The 17,645-nt window shown below is 38.1% G+C and overlaps 1 protein-coding gene across 1 annotated transcript in view; it reads left to right on the top strand.

Annotated features, from left to right (window-relative positions):
• Positions 1-1,090, top strand: part of LOC109846160 (subtilisin-like protease SBT1.5) — a 2,363-nt gene extending 1,273 nt beyond the window's left edge. Inside the window, exon 2 of the mRNA XM_020415383.1 lies at positions 7-1,090. Within this exon, the coding sequence (XP_020270972.1) occupies positions 7-981 (975 nt within the window). The 3' untranslated portion in view covers positions 982-1,090. The remainder of the gene's footprint in view (positions 1-6) is intronic.

The following is a 17,645-nucleotide window of genomic DNA, read 5'->3' as shown; positions in this document are numbered from 1 at the left end:
GACCAGGGATATACCACATCTTCTGAAGCTCATATCCTTCCAGCTGTCCATGTTAGCTTTGTGGATGGGATAAAGATCAGAGACTACGTTATGATGTCAAACTCCACTCCTACTGCAGCAATCAAGTTCAACTACGCACAATATGGATTCAGACCATCTCCAGCAGTCGCTTCTTTCTCCTCTAGGGGTCCAAGCAAGATGAATGGCGACATCTTGAAGCCAGATGTCCTTGCACCAGGCGTGAACATTCTAGCAGCATGGCCATCTGGAGTCGGACCTAATCCTAACCCGTTCATCTTTAAAAACTTCAACTATTTGAGCGGCACCTCCATGGCCGCTCCTCATGTTTCTGGAATCGCCGCTTTAATCAAGTACAAACACAAGCAGTGGTCGCCAGCAGCGATCCAATCCGCCATCATAACCTCGGCCAAGGAGCTAGATCTTGACGGGAACCCCATCAAGGATGAGGCGAACAATGAGACAGCTGGTATCTATGCCACAGGAGCGGGCCAGTTGAATCCAGCCGGGGCGATGGATCCTGGTCTCATTTATGACCTAACTCACTACGATTTCATCTCATACCTCTGTGGCCTAGGGTACAACGACAGTGAAGTGTTCTGGACAGTTGGCTATTTTGTTCCATGCTCCCTACACAAAAAGACCAGCCCGTCACAGCTGAATTACCCCTCCATCGCAGTATCTCTCAGCTCAAACTCAAGGACCCAGATCGTGCAACGAACAGCGACGAACGTAGGGGATGCTCACGAGGTTTACCAGGCACGGGTCCAGGAGCCGCCCGGGGTCAGCATGTACCTTTCTACGTACCAACTTTCGTTTTCTAGAGTCCAGCAGGTCAAGGACTTCCATGTCACCCTCGTCATGAGGCGATCACCAGGGAAAGGGCTGGTTTCAAGGGGGAAACTCGAGTGGGTTTCGAACAAACATGTTGTTACAAGCCCTGTCGCTGTCAGATTCGCCTAAATCCGACCAAACATGGCGTCATCTGTGGATCCTATGCGCATATCACAGTAGTATTCCTATGCTGAATAATAATGAATGTAATGATAAAACGAACCAAGGCAAAAGGTGTAAAGGAAATTTGTTCTCACCAGAATTGAGAGCTTTCTCAAGCTCTTCTTCTTCTTCTTCTCCGCTGGAAGAAAATCTTGATCGAAATTAATTACAAAATAGTTTGAGGCTAATTGAAAGGGCTCTTTAAAGGGGGTTTTTTCGTAGCGACCACTTAGAAAATAGGATAATAATAAGGGAACCATCATTCATTTCTAATTTATACATAATTCCTCTTTAAAATGAATTTTTACTGCGATCAATAATCTCCGGTCAAAATTTTTACTGAAAATTTAAAATTATTCTTAAAAAATCACATTCAAAGTATTTAGGTCGTGTTAGGATGCAACTCATATATTTTAAAATTAAATATTTTAAGCTTTCTTTTGAATTTTTAGTGAAAAATTATTTAGGAGGTGGTTGATTGCAACAAAACCTATTTTAAAGATGATTATATGTAAATTGAAATTGAAATTGAAAGATGATTTATGTATACTTACTCTATGTTTAAGGTGGTTTTTAGGGGGGGAACCATTTACTTTCCTCTTAGAAACTACTTAAGAAATGCAAATAGACATTCCCTACTCAAAATGTTGTATTTTATATATATATTTTGACATTATCTCCAGTAAATGTTGTATTTTATATATATTTTTAAAAAAAATCTCAGCTTTGATTCGGATTAATAAATAATACATCTATAACTATTTATCATAACTAAATATATTTTTTTTAAGAAAAAGTAGGGCGACATTCCCTACTCAAAAATATATTAATACAATGAAGTATATAGCGACTAATATTGTATGGATTAACCAATAATTCAATAGACTCAATTATGTTGTAACCACTAATTCGATGGACTCAATTTTACTGTAAACTCCTTGAATTTAACTGATTTTAGAGATTTCTTCTTATGAAAAGTTAATAAATACAATAGATTGAGAAATCAATTATTACAGTGATGAAAAGGAAAATAACAAATTTTAAGGAAAAATTATGTTTAGACCCCAAAATTAAAATGCTCATGTGATCAAGTTATTGCACTTTTGCTAATGTATTTTAGCCACAAAAATAATTTTTCATGTGTAGTTCTTCTCAATCCTTTTTTCCATCCTTAAGGTACTGTTTGGCAAAGGGTTAAGTGAAGGGTTAAGAAGACTTAACCCCTTCTTAACTCGTCAAACATAAAAAATCTATACAAGGGTTAAAGTGAGTTAACCCTCCATAATTTGCCAAACATAAAAATATAGAAGGGTTAAGCTAACCCCTTTAGAGAGATTAAAATGAGTTAACCCCTCAAAATGAGTGGTTTACTAATACTCCTATTTAGAAGGATTAAGAGTTAACCCTTCTAATTATAAAGAAAATAGTCAAAATTATTGTTATTCCCAAACACTAAAACTGATCACAAGGACTAAAATAAAACTTATATAACGGGTTAATAATTTAGTCCTTCGGATTATCGAATGGGCTAACTATGTTAATCCTTCTCCTTAATCCCTCTTCATTAACCCTTTGCCAAACAGAGCCTAAAATAACAATCGTGTTCTGTTAGGATTCCAAGAGGATGTTGTGGGATTAGTGGGAAAATTGTCATATAGTTATTATGTAGTGAAAATAGTTACCACTAAATGGAAGAGACAGATGAGACATTGAGAATTAAAATCAATAAAATGTATTAGGATTATACTTGTTCTTATCTAGATGAATCGATGAATACAATCTCATTGTTCCTCTCCAAATATTATTTCTGGTTCTTATTTTTCTTCTTGTTTCCTCTAATCTAAGCTCTGCAATTAGCGTTATAAAAAAAATTGTTAATCTTTGAAGATGGATGTTAAGTTTACAAAATAGATGTCAATTTTATACTATACATTTTAATGATTTAAGCCATATGATAATCTCAAGAAATAGATGTTAACTATATAGAGTAGCTGCTAATTCATATAGCTAACATCAATTTGTTAAACTTAGCAATAAATTCATTGAATTAACATATCTATTAAACTCTACAGCTAAATCATACAATTATCATCTATCTAGTAAAGCTAACATTTAAGTCATATAGTTAACATCTATCTGATAAAATTTGGCTAAATATTTACCTTAAAATATAGATGTTAATTGTAATTATTTAGTGTTAACTTTCGTGTAACTTTATGAGATGTCTGTTGTAGCCAAAGAAAATAATCTTTGAGTGATGTGGCAACAGCTGTGGGAAAGAGGTGCGGAAATGTTTGAGGGAAGGGGAAAATGAAAAAGAAAGGCCGCAACGGCGAAAAAGTTAATGGTTGAGAAAAGATGAGAAGAAGGATGTAATTGCAAACGTGGTGGAAAAAGAGATAATAGTTGATGAGAGGGAGAAGAAGGAACATTTAGACATAGATTCATGAGGAAGAAAAAGAGAGAGATGAGAGACTGGGGGAGAATGTGACTTTTCTCTATGCTGAGGTGGCGGCAAAAGAGAGGATTCTTCACATGAGAAATTGAGTTTTAGAGATTTTACACATGGGTGAAAAGTGCGGGGGTTGACCATATGAATCTTTATAATTTATGATCCTAACACAAATTTTTCAAATTATACTCATGACTGAAGGTGCAAAAAGATGATTTGATAATTTTCTATTCAGCTTGAGAATAAAGAACATAGTACTTAGTAGGACAATTTTTTAAAAACGACCATTTTTCAAAAATTAATAAGTAAAATTCATCATTTAAAAATTTATTCAGCAAAATCGACCCTTTTTAGTAAAAAGGGTCAATTTTGCAGATTTTAAACTGCACGACGGGACTACTAGTCCAGTGCAGTTCTCCAAAAAAAACCCCAAAATCAGCACTTCGCACTCTCTCCCTTTTGAGTTGAACCTCGTGCGATTCTCCACCTACCTCCGCCCTCCAGACAGTCTCTGTCTCTAATCTCACCAAGGGTAAGAAAACCATTCTCTTCATTGTCCCTGGAGCCTTCACCCCTAACCTGCTCTCAAAAACACCTCCCTGGCTTCGTGGAGAAGGTCGTTGATCTCAAGGCCAAGGGCGTCGGCACCATCACCTGCGTCTCCGTCGACGACGCCTTCGTCATCAAGGCCTGGAAGGAGAGCCTCAACGTGGACACCGACAACGTCCTCATGCTCTCAGACAGCAATGGTTGCTTCACTGGGGCTCTTGGTGTCCAGCTCAATCCCAGCGACAAGCCCGTGGAACTTGGAGTCAGGTTCATACGCTATGTTCTTGGGGGAGAGGTTGAGGAGGCGGGAGAGGTTTTTGACGAAGGAGCAGAAGTAGCGGGAGACGGTGTCGGCGAGGAGGTAGAAGAGGGCGAGAAGGGAGAGGAAGAGGAGAGAGTAGGAAGTGATGATTTTGGGGTCTTTTTGGGAGAACTGCACGGGACTAGTAGTCCCGTGCAGTTCAAAAACTGCATAATTGACCCTTTTCACTAAAAATGGTCGATTTTACTGAATAAATTCTTAAATGGTCGATTTTACTTATTAATTTTGAAATGCGGTTGTTTTTAAAAATTTGTCCAACTTAGTAATGGTAAACATGGGCGGCTTTACTTTAGGTGAATATGTCTTTGTAGCACCTCTCTTTTGGTTTTATTTTTCATGAAGACTTTTTGTACAAATGATATGTGCTTGGGTTCAGATATGATACGTTAGTAATGATATATTTATTTTACTAATACTATGCACTTGAGTCTAGACACGCTAGTGCATTTGATAGTGTTACTAATGATACGGATATCAACTTTTTTCAAAATATGAAAGCATGTCACAGTTATTAGGTTTTTATTTTTATTTATTATTACTTACATAGTGAGTGATACCACTCTTTAGAAATCCTACATCCACCACGATGGCAAACTGATCAGAGGATGAAGCTTGTGTGAACATATCTCTGAATATGTTGGGAACACATAAAATTGATGATAGAAGAGTAGGGGTGCTAAACCGTATCCATATCCGAGAAAATTTCCATAACAACATCCATTATGATATGGATATGGTTACTCAAATCTATAACCGATAGAATATAGTTATAGATATGGTTTTGTAGTGAAATATCTGTATCCATATCCGAAATATCCGAATACATATTAGTCATACTCTTACGATAGTTTTGGTTCTTAAATTATGGATTGTGGTTAATTCTAATCTTAGCTTTTTAGTTATAATAAACATATTAACAATCTTTTTTGTATCACGTGAACTATGTTTTTCTCAATATTATCTACTTTTCGCATATCCGTTTTGTATCCGCATGCATATCCGCTTATATATCCGTAATCGTATTCGATTTTAGCGGATATGGACGCATATCCGTATCTGTATCCGTATCCAAGATAGGTAAGCGGATATGAATATGATAAGCATAATATTTGAGCTGTATCTGGACCGAATGCACCCCTAAAGAAGAGGATATCCACTTATGTCTATTTTATGACTTCTTTGTATTTTGTGATTGATGAATAATGAGTCAACTGATCTCAATTACGAAAGAAGCATGTTGTAGTACATTATTTCTACAATATTCTTCCTCATTTTGCACTACACCACAAAAGAAGGAGAAAGAAAATCTATTAAGCATTTCAAACATTAAAACATGTCATTGGAAACTAGAGAGTTGTATTCCCTTTAGCACTAGCTCAGTTGTTAGCTAAGAACCAAGGATTCTCAGCCTTTAGTTTTGAAGAATATATTGTTAAATATAGTTAGTAGTTATATTATATCTTTCAAACATTAAAACATGTCATTGGAAACTAGAGAGTTGTATTCCCTTTAGCACTAGCTCAGTTGTTAGCTAAGAACCAAGGATTCTCAGCCTTTAGTTTTGAGGAATATATTGTTAAATATAGTTAGTAGTTATATTGTATCTTTCAAACATTAAAACATGTCATTGGAAACTAGAGAGTTGTATTCCCTTTAGCACTAGCTCAGTTGTTAGCTAAGAACCAAAGATTCTCAGCCTTTAGTTTTGAGGAATATATTGTTAAATATAGTTAGTAGTTATATTGTATCTTTCAAACATTAAAACATGTCATTGGAAACTAGAGAGTTGTATTCCCTTTAGCACTAGCTCAGTTGTTAGCTAAGAACCAAAGATTCTCAGCCTTTAGTTTTGAGGAATATATTGTTAAATATAGTTAGTAGTTATATTGTATCCTTTTCTTTTAGTCCCACATCGCTTAGAATACTAGAATCTTTTCTCTCGCATTTGTATTTAAACACTTCAATGCAATGAATTAAATTTTCTATTCTTTTCCCTAAAGCTCTATTATTAACTTAGTATCAGAGCCATCCTCTTGATCCAAGAGACTTCTTTCTTCTTCCTCTACATCGATCCACTGGGCGGTTTTTGCCAAAAACTCCACACTTCCCCTCGGCTGCCATGATACTAGATTAAACCTTGACACACCGCCCCATCGCTCATAACATCATCACATAAAAAAATCCTAGCCCTAACCTCGCATAGCATAATGACACCGTTCACTCGTTGAAACCTTCGTTCACAGCAAAATCCTAGTCCTAACCTCGCCACAATGACACCATTCATCCATGGGTTATTGTTCATCCACTTCATCGCATGCACATAAGGTGTTCGACGGATTGCCTTAGCGAGAATTCTTGCTACTCGACCAGCCTCTAGCCAAGCTGTCTTCCGTCGTGCGCTTTCCACTCACCGATGTTTATAAGATCCGGTCACCTCGCCTCCTCTCGCGACCACCTTGCATGACCGTTGATCATTGTTGTAACACCATATCTCGCCGCTTGTAAGATCCAATAACCGCCCCTTCTCCCGTGATTATAGGTCAGCTCTCTTGCAACCACCGTGTGTGACCGTCGATTACTACTGCAATAACATGATCTTGTCGCCTGCAATTCCAGTCACCGATATGCTTCAATTCAACCACCTCGCACCAAGCCATGCTAACAACCATCTATGTAAATTTGGCTCTTCTTACCCAAGCTCGCGGTTATCTACTGATCATGAGTTTGACAGAGGGCGTTAAATATAGTTATTAGGCATATTATATCCCTTTCTTTTAGTCTCACATTGTTTAGATTACTAAATCCTTTTCTCTCGCTCTTGTATTTAAACACTTTAGTACAATGAATAAAATTATCTCTTCTCTTCCCTGAAGTTCTATTCTTAACATATATAAATAGGAAGGATCACTTCAATTTTTCGTTTTAAATAATTCACTAAGTTAGGGATTGATGACAATGAGAGGGCGGCTCATTTAGCAAAATGGTCTTATAAGAGAGAGAGAGAGAGAGAGAGAGAGAGAGAGAGAGACGTAGGTGAAATTTGCTAAATGAGCTGTAATCTCATATGTGTCTGTGCTTAATTATGTTAGATAGACGCCGTAGGTGAAATTTTGTTAACTATTTTATTCTAGATGAAATTTTCGCAACTACTATACGTGGATGAAACTAATGAGATTCTTAAGGAAATAAATTCATCGAGGAATCTTATATCAAAATCAAACTAGTATGTTTCAAAGTGGACAATTAGCCCTTATCGTTTTCAACAATCTCGCGGCCTTTAGAGCTGTCCATTCTAGCTGGCTCGGTCAGGCCTGGAAATCCAGGTCCGGGCTGGGCAAAACGGGTGGGTTGGACCTGGTCCCGCGGTGCCAAGACCAGGCCCGGGTCCGGGACAAACTAGGCCGAGCTCTAGGCCGGCCCATTTTTTTTATTTTTTTAAATTTCCAAAAGTACAAAACTTGTTAGCTGATAGATCTAATCATACGTCATATTTGATGTACGTAAAACCTTATCTACCCTTTTAAGACCAAGTTTCAATATGATAAACGGATGATAAACTTATGAGCTGGATATATTTCCGAAAAAAGTAAAATAAAAATCATTTTAAACATTAATCTGCTGGTTTGTGAAGTTATTACAACAAATAATCGAGACCAAATAAATCTTCTCTGCGCATCATTCATACGGTTCTTTAAAGATAGTCCAAGTTCTAGAATTGTATAATAGTCAAAAAACCAAACTAGTTGATATCTTTTATCATCACTCTCAAGTCTTTTTATTTGAAGAAGAATGGCGCCCTCTATGAAACAAATCTTTTTAAGTCAATCACGACTCCATTTAAATTATCCGGTTTATTATATTGACACAAATTTTGAATAAATTAGCCCAAAGCGGTCATAATACCAAAGTTGAATTACACAGATGACATATTTGGTTGTGTTTTGTTTAATTAAACTTGGACATATTTTGCTATGCATTTTAACTATACAAAGGCTCATATTTCCCACCTGACTCTTGGCTAATGCATTGACGACATAATGCATATCTAATCGGTTAGTTATGATTTGGATATGTTGATAATCTAATCTGTTAAAGTCTAAATATGTGTCATATAAGTGAATACCAACTAAGAACGTATAGTAACACATCAAATCTATTTGCTCTTAAGAATTATTGGGAAATTATAAGCATTCATTAATGTTTTATTATTTTAGTGATTTGCTTTGTAGTAGCCAAAGCAAGTTTTTTCCGGAAACCACATTACACCTTCAACTATTGTAGGTAGAACTACGCGCATTTGATAATGCGGTGCACCTCCAACACTTCATGATTCAGCCTTGAACATTTTTTTACACGATATGAAGGATATATATTGGCTTTTTTGGTCAAAACCGCTTTCCAAAATGAGTTTTCAAACTATATATATTAACTACTAGTACTTTTCATAAATGCTTAGTAGCCTAGTGAAAAGTTAAAGTTTTGGTGTTTCAAAATATCCCCTATTCGAGGCTAGCTAACGGCAAGCCGAGAAGTGTTTTGTTTTAATTAATCCATCATAAGTTCTAGTGGATCGTGGGTCATGGGCCTTGGGCCAATGGGCCGAGGATCGGGGCTGATCGGGCTAAAGCGCTAAGTGGCGCTTTGTTAGGCGCACTTTGCACTTCGCACGGAGTCATCAGGGCTAGGTGGCGCCCTTTGGCGCCACATTGGCTGCCACGAAGGCTAGGTGGCGCCCTTTGGCGCCACATTGGCTGCCACGAAGGTTGCCTCGCAAGCTACGGATGAGGTATGCGTTCACACGAGGGTGTGACCCTAGCGTTCTCGAGATCAGACGATACTCCTATATTTGACGAGGTTCGTCAATTAGTTGACGAGGTTCGTCTGATGCACAAGATCAGACGAGGTTCGCCCGTTCAACGAGGTTCGTCTTATTGACATTCGCCAGTTTAACGAGGTTTGCCAGTTCGATGAGGTTCGTCCTATTGAGGTTCGCCCTTTCAACGAGGTTCGCCCGTTCGACGGGGTTCGTCTTATTGACGTTTGCCCGTTCGACGAGGTTCGTCCTTTTGATGATATTCGCTTGATTTGCTGAGACGCGACCCTCGCATTGCGAAGTAACGCGTCCATTGATTGCATCGCCTTCAGGCATTACTACATGCAGCAGTTACAACAACATTTAAATCAATTGATGTTTCAATCATAATTATCATTATGATTTGTAACAGTCAGAATAATTATAGGTGACTCTTGAGCAGGCCTTAGAGGCCTATAAATAGCGCCCCTTAGGGCAACTCTTGTACACACGAACGTGAGAGCTCTTGTACACACAAAATATATTGAGTTGTTGTGCTGCTGCTGCAAAAACTGAGCCCGAAGGAACTTTTCCTAAAACTTAAAGGTTTTGAACCAAAAGGTTCTGAGATCGAGGTGATCTTTCCCTTGACTAAAAGGTCTTATAGATCGAGGAGATCTTGAAGAGTACTGGGTTGGTGCGTACCAGAGTACCGTACTACTATTCCTGGAAGCAGTTTGGCCTTGGAATCCTTACACTAGAGTAGGCTAAATATTACTTTAAGCACAACATTTCACAAACACACAACAGTTAATTTTAAAAAGTTTAAAATTACAACAAATTAACTTTCTCTGTTTCATTCCAGATTTAATCACAATATCCAACAATCTTGAAGCAATATTTCTGATCCGTCATGGATCCCGCGAGGACTCTTGGAGTTGACTGTCTCAAGTTAGAGAATTTTGGCGGATCCAACTTTAACGTATGACGTCAAAAAGTGATCTTTGGGATGCAACTATTAAAAATCTACTATGTGGTTTCTAAGGAGAAACCCGACTCCGAAGAAGATTCTGAGTCTGAAGCCTCTTGGGCTAAAGATGATCATTTCTGCAGGAGTTATCTCCTAAATTGCCTAGCTGATCATCTGGGAGATGTATGCTTACACCAACAAGCTCTCTACAAAGGAAATCTGGATTACTTTGGAGGACCAATACAAGAATGAGTAGAAACTGTCCAAGTCTCACCTCATTGACAAGTTTTTGCACTTCAAATTCGAAGATGACACTGAGGTTTTGCCTCAAGTCAAAGATCTTGAAAAGCTTGTTATGAAGCTGAAGGATGAAAAGATCAATCTTTGTCAAACCTTCATTTTTGGTGTAATTGTCAACAAGATTCATCCATCTTGGATGTAATTCTCTATGGACATTCGAAGAAGGAAAAGACATGTAACTCTGTTTGATTTGAAGAGGTTCATTCAGATCGAGGACGACATTCGGACTCGCACGAAGGATGAGCTCCTTGCTAAGCACAAGGACATTTTGCCAAGGACTGCAAAGCACCAAAGAAGGGAACAACACACAATGTTAATCAAGTTGACAATTGTGTGGCTATGCTCTTCCAAGTGACAACTTCCAACAACGTCTCTGATTGGTGGTTAGATATAGGTGCTACTTGTCAGGTCCGCTCCAATAGAGATTTGTTCTCTTCCTATGTTGCTGCCAAAGAGAACGTATCAATGGTTGATCGTTCTGTAGTTCCTATTCTTGGAACTGGGATTGTGGTGCTGACTCTCTCATCAGGGAAGACTCACATTGAAAGATGTGAAACATGTTCCCTCAATTGCCAAAAACTTAGTTTCTGGAAGGTTGCTGTGTGATGCAGGTATGAGGCTAGATTTCCAAGGAGGAAAGACTATGTTATAATTTAAGAAAATATATTTTGGCAAAGTATATCATATTGATGGTTTGTATAAGATTAGTACTATTGTACCCAACTCAGTTGTAAATAAAGTATTCTCTTCTTCTTACTCCTTTGTATTATGACACAATAGGCTAGAACATGTAAATTATAGAAAACTGTCTAGCATAGAGAAGTTAGGATTACATTCAAAATGTGGAGGTAATAAATCTGATAAGTGTGAAGTCTGTGCGCAAACGAAGTTGATAAGGAAGCTCTTTCCAAGTGTCATAAGAAGTACCCACTTGTTGGACCTGATTCACTCAGATACTTGTGACTTTAAAAGCTTCGTCACTCGAGGTGGCATGAAGTACTTCATCACCTTCATTGATGATCACTCTCGCTTCTGCCACGTCTACCTGCTGAAATCTAAAGAGGAAGCCTTCAGCAAGTTTGTCGAGTTTCGGACTCGAGTGGATAAACAACTTGGACTTTAGGTGAAAAGACTCAGGAGTGATAGAGGAGGAGAGTACCGATCAAAGGAGTCGGAAAATACTTCAAAGAGCATGGAATCATTACTGAAACTACTGCTCTGTATTCTCTGCAATCTAATGGAATTGTAGAAAGGAAGAATCGTATATTGACCGAGGTGGTGAATTTGATGCTAATCACATCTGGTCTACCTACCTACTATTGGGGAGAGGCTTTACTGATGAAAAACTAGATTTTGAACAGAGTACCCTATTTTAAAACTGATAGTACTCCTCATAAGTTATGGTTGGGATATCTAGATTTTTTAGATAGTCTCAAAGTATGGGGGTGTCTCGCATATGTTCGAGTTTAAAATATTAGAAGACCTAAGCTCAGGCCAAAAGCTAAAAAATGTGTGTTTCTTGGCTTTGCTGAAGACAGCGATGCTTACGGGTTCCTAGACCTTGGAACCAACTCAATCATTAAAGCTCGGGATGCAGAATTCTTTGAGGATAAGTTTATCAAAGATAAAGGTTTATTGCTCAAAGATATAGCAAAGAATGCTAGTATGTCAGATGCACCAAAGAAGTCAGTTTTGCGAGAAACTAAAAGTGTCAATGATGAAGAAGTTACCGAACCATCTTCCAAGCATGTCAGGAAATAGAAAGATTTTAGAGATGATTTCATTACCTATAATGTGGAAGGAGATCCACAGACTTTCCAAGAAGCAATGCAGTCAACAAAAGTTCTTCTATGAAAAGAATCTAGATGGATTCATTGATCCAAAATCATACTTGGGAGCTGGTGGATGTACCTGAAGATGCAAGGCCCATCAGTTGTAAGTAGATCTTCAAAAAGAAGCTTCGTCCTGATGGTACTATTGAGAAGTACAAAGCAAGATTGGTGGAGAAATGATTCTCTCAGAGAGAAGGAATAGATTTCTTTGATATCTATGCACCAGTTTGCAGGATCACTACCATCAAAGTGCTTATCGCATGAGCGGCGATAAAAAGGTTCATCATATATAAGATGGATGTGAAGACTGCCTTTCTCAATGGAGACCTCACAGAAGAGATCTACATGGAGAAACCAGAAGTGGATGTGAAGACTGCCTTTCTCAATGGAGACCTCACAGAAGAGATCTACATGGAGAAACCAGAAGGACTTGATGCTCCAGCTTTCTCAATGGAGACCTCACAGAAGAGATCTACATGGAGAAACCAGAAGGACTTGATGCTCCAGCTGGTAAGTTTGTAAACTTGTTAAGTCTCCATATGGACTTAAGCAGGCACCGAAACTCTGGCATGAGAAGTTCGATGGGGTTGTTCGCAACAATGGGTATCAAGTTAGCGAATCTGATAAGTGTCTATACATCAAGGTCGCTGAAGGAAAGGTGGTGGTTATCTGCCTCTATGCTGATGATATGCTCATCATCGGGAGTGATTTGGAGATAGTAACATCTACCAAGAAATTTCTCTCAACACAGTTCAGCATGATGGACCTTGGAACTTTTAACATGATTCTCAGAATCAAAATTATATACTCTGAAGAGGGTATTGGATTGTTCCAATCTTATTATATCGAGAGCATGCTAAGAAAGTATAGCTACTATGACCTACTAGAATTGTTAGTGCCGTATGATTACAATAAGAAGTTTCGACTGAACACTGAAAGACCAATAGAGAAGCTAAGGTACTCAAAGATCATTGGGAGTCTTATGTACGCGATGAACTGCACAAGGTCAGATATAGCATTCGTTGTAGGAATGCTTAGTAGGTTCACAAGTAGTCCTCGAAAGCTTCATTGGGATGCTGTCCAAAGATTGATGAGATACTTGAAAGGAACTACGGGTCTAGGCCTATTCTACACTGGATATCCGGCTGTAATCCAAGGTTATTCAGATGCGAACTAGTGCTCAGAACCAGATGAGTGCAGATCTACTAGAGGTTCTATCTTTACCATGGGTGGAGTTGCCGTCTTGTGGAAGTCTAAGAAGCAGACAATGATTGCACAGTTATCGATGGAATTTGAGTTTTTCACACTCTGTGCTATAGGAGATGAACCTGAGTGGCTCAGTTGTATTCTTTGAGACCTTCCATTGACATAATTGTAAGACGCAATTACTATCTATTATGATAATTGGGCGACGAGTGTTGTAGCAGCAAAATATTTGTTGAATGGAAAGAAGCGGACTATTCGTCTGAAGCATGGTTATATGAGCGAACTCGTCTGCCAAGGAGTCATTTCTACGATTGACATCCGACCTTCAGAGAATGTGGCTGATCCTTTGACTAGAGGCATGAAAAAGGACATACGAAAGGACATATGCTGGAATGAGTCTAAAAGTTTTGTGAGTCTTACAAATACTTACCATTTACATCAAGTTATTAGTTCAAAGCTTACACTACTAATGATAAGATGATTGGTTCAAAGTCGAGTAAGATTTGCAAAAGTTTGGTGAGTCTTACAAATACTTACCATTTATATCAAGTCATTAGTTCAAAGCGTACGCTACTAATGATAAGATGATTGGTTCAAAAGTCAAGTAAGATTTGTAACTGAAATCCTATCATGGTAAAGAGGATGGCTGTTAAGCCTTAATGAGTCCAAAATATTTCGGATGCGGGCCGTTGGATAGGTAACATGCCTAAAGGACTCACCGATGATCCTATCATGTAAAGGGGTTGGTTGTTAAGCCTTAACGAGTTCAAAACATTTCGGATGTGGGGTGTTAGATAGAAAACACACCTAAAAGACTCACTTAGAATCCTATCATGAGAGAGGATGACTCTTAAGCCTTAATTAATTCAAAGCATCTTGGATGCATGATGTTTGGTATGAAACATGCCTAAAGAACTCACCTATGCCTGGGTGGAGATTTGGCCGTCTCCTATGATGTATTATGGAAAGATACCTAGAGCCCTAGCAGAAAACCAGGATATGCATAGGGCCATAAATGTGCAAACCAAAGGCAAAGGATAGTGAGGTTCAAAGTGATAACTACCACAGAAGAGTTTGATCTTGTGTAATCACTGGATTTTAGATATGTGCTAGTTCAAGTCTTTACGACACCATGCACCTATCTTTTATTCAGTTGGTGTAAGGGAGATTCAAGTCCTTGCAACATCTACCTTATGCATAATGATTTAAACAACGACACCATAACACAACACTAGTTTAAGAACTTATAGGGGATTATTGGATTTTTTGGTTAAAACCGCTTTTCAAAATGAGTTTTCAAACTATATATATATATATATCAACGGCAAGCCGAGAAGTGTTTTGTTTTAATTAATCCCTCATAGGTTCTAGTGGGTCGTGGGTCATGGGCCAATGGGCCTGGGATCGGGGCTAATCGGGCTGAGGTGTTAAGTGGCGCTTTGTTAAGCGCACTTCGCACGAGGTTCGTCCTATTGATGATGTTCGCCTGATTTGCTGAGATGCGACCCTCGCGTTACGAAGTAACGCGTCCATTGATTGTCTCATCTTCAGTCGTTACTACATACAACAGTTACAGCAACATTTAAATTAATTAATGTTACAATCATAATTATCATTATAATTTGTAACGTCACATTAATTGTAGGTGCCTCTTGAGCTAGCCTTAGAGGCCTATAAATAGCCCCCCTTGGGGTAGCTCTTGTATGCACGAGCATGAGAGCTCTTGTACACATGAAATATATTGAGCTGTTGTGCTGCTACTGCAGAAAATGTGCCCGAGGGAACTTTCCCTGAAACCAAAAGGATTTGAACCAAAAGGTTTTGAGATCGAGGAGATCTTTGCCATGACCGAAAGGTCTTATAGATCAAAGAGATCTTGACAATACTGGATTGGTGCACACCAGAGTATTGTACTGATGTTCCTAGACGCAGTTTGGCCTTGTGATCCTTGCATCGGAGTAGGCTAAATATTGCTTTAAGCACAGCGTTTCACAAACGCACAATACTTAATTTTAAAAAGTTTAAAATTACAGCACATTAACTTTCTCTGTTTCATTTTAGATTTAACCACAATCTCCAACAATATCTACACAAAGAACAAATATACTAGGAGAACATCCATTAGATAAATCAAAATGAAGTTTATCTTCAATGTACAAGCTTCCGGCTATCATTGCAGAACCTAAACAATTTTCTCATCAAAATCATGAGCCAAGTCCTCGCACAGTTTAAACTCATGCAGTCAAAAAAGATGCCCCAAATTTTACCGGTCAGAAACACAATAAAATTCAAAATCAAGCTAATACATTTCCTATACGAAAGCAATCTTAGCAAATACCATAAAATATTGTCTCGTTTCTAGTTTTGTTGTTCATCAAATGAGCATCCCTCAACACGTGCAATTCATGAAATCTTCCTGCAGGTTGTAGAAAACAAAAAAGTAATAGATGATTGATTGTCAAATATATGATGAACAAAGGATCAAAACTTAACTGATTAAAGATCAACTTTTTGTGGATTTTATTAAGATATCAACCCATCTGATGATGTAACATTGTTAAGGACTTTGGACATTAACAAGGGTTTTTAAAGAATCTGGATGCCTTTAAAACAGAAAAGTGTAACCTTATATATGACTTGATTAATTGGTGCTTTTAAAAAGAAATTAAGGGTGTCACCTAAAATGAAATAAAGGAACTACAACAAGGTATGATCGTGCATCAGATTAGAAACTAAGATATGAAAAAGTTCAAACTTTCTTACTAACATCACTGCAGTTGAAGGTATATAGGGCATGCTATCAACTCGAGCAAGTGAAATGATTTGATAGGGTACTGACTGAAAATTTTAACCATCATAAAGATAAGCTACTAAATTTACCCAAACGAGTTGATGTGCTATTAGGAAAGTTGAGCTTTTTGGTGTGAGAAAAAAAAACAAGAACTACAAAAGCAATAATGTGATAGTACTGTCCTAAATACTGGGCTCATGGCCCTTGTGTTCTTAATACACATTGGAGACTATTTTCCGTGCCTTCAAACTGTGCAGCATAGTTTGAGTTGTGTGACAAAGACAACACGTGCACGAACACATGTCAAGCTTATTGTGCTTTATATCACAAACAATACTTCAAGAAAATGTTTACGTTCTTGTTTGGAAGTTTCAGAGCAGCAAAGTACCAAGATTGTGACAAACTAAGCCACAGTCTAAAAGCTAATGACTAGCATTCGATAACATTATAAATCTCAACAGTTATAATTGTTGAGATTTAGCACTTTGCACGCACGCGCGCACATACACACAAGGAGCACTAGCTCTAATCACTTAGCTCCTACTTTACCCTCGGGATTTAAAATTGTTTTTGACCATTTTTCCTTGTGTTCTGTGGCTTGTCTATATGTCTGGTAAAAACCAATGAGAGACGGAACATGTATAATCAAGTGGCTTTTGATGAAATGTTGAACCCTCTAAATGTCAACAGTTATAGCCTTCATTGATTTTTATTGTATAAATGATTGGTTCTTCTAATGCTTAGATTCTCTCTCATTCTCATTGCAACGTGGTGTGAATTTGGGACATAAGCAGAGGCTACAAATTTATTTCAATAGGTTTCTTGGCATTCTTTATCTTGGAATGTAACTTTGCTACATACTAAGGTGCAAACATACAGCGCCAATCCTAAGTAGCATAGATAGGGACAGAGGATACCAGTACGACATAGGTACGGACATGGAACACAAAAATTCTTCAAGAAGTAGGACATATCAAACACAATAGGTATGAGATGGTGACTCATTTGCTAAATGAGCTACCAAGAGATAGCCATGTGATGAGGCCTATCTTGCTAGTCACATCTAAATGTTAATTTTTTGTGACGAGCACATTAACATTGGTGACGGAATAAAGCCGTCACCAATGCTCATTGGCGACGGTGGCACACACATCGCCAATACTTATTGGCGACGGCCCGCATCTGTCGGCAATGTTTTCCCGTCGCCCTTGGTCATGGGCGACATGAAAACATTGGCGACGGCAAACACCCGTCGCCAATGCAAACATTAGCGATGGATTTGATATTCGTCGCCAATTCCCCATCGACAATGCCCTGTTTTTTACTAGTGGTAGTTTTCTAAAAAACTGTGGTTGTTTTGTAATTTGGGAAACCCCACCTCCCAAAGTCCATTGTAGTTTTTTGAAATTTGCCCTAT

This window comes from Asparagus officinalis, chromosome 6, assembly GCF_001876935.1.
Source record: "Asparagus officinalis chromosome 6, Aspof.V1, whole genome shotgun sequence".
In the NCBI taxonomy this organism is placed as follows: domain Eukaryota; kingdom Viridiplantae; phylum Streptophyta; class Magnoliopsida; order Asparagales; family Asparagaceae; genus Asparagus; species Asparagus officinalis.
This window is presented reverse-complemented; position numbering and strand designations above follow the sequence as displayed.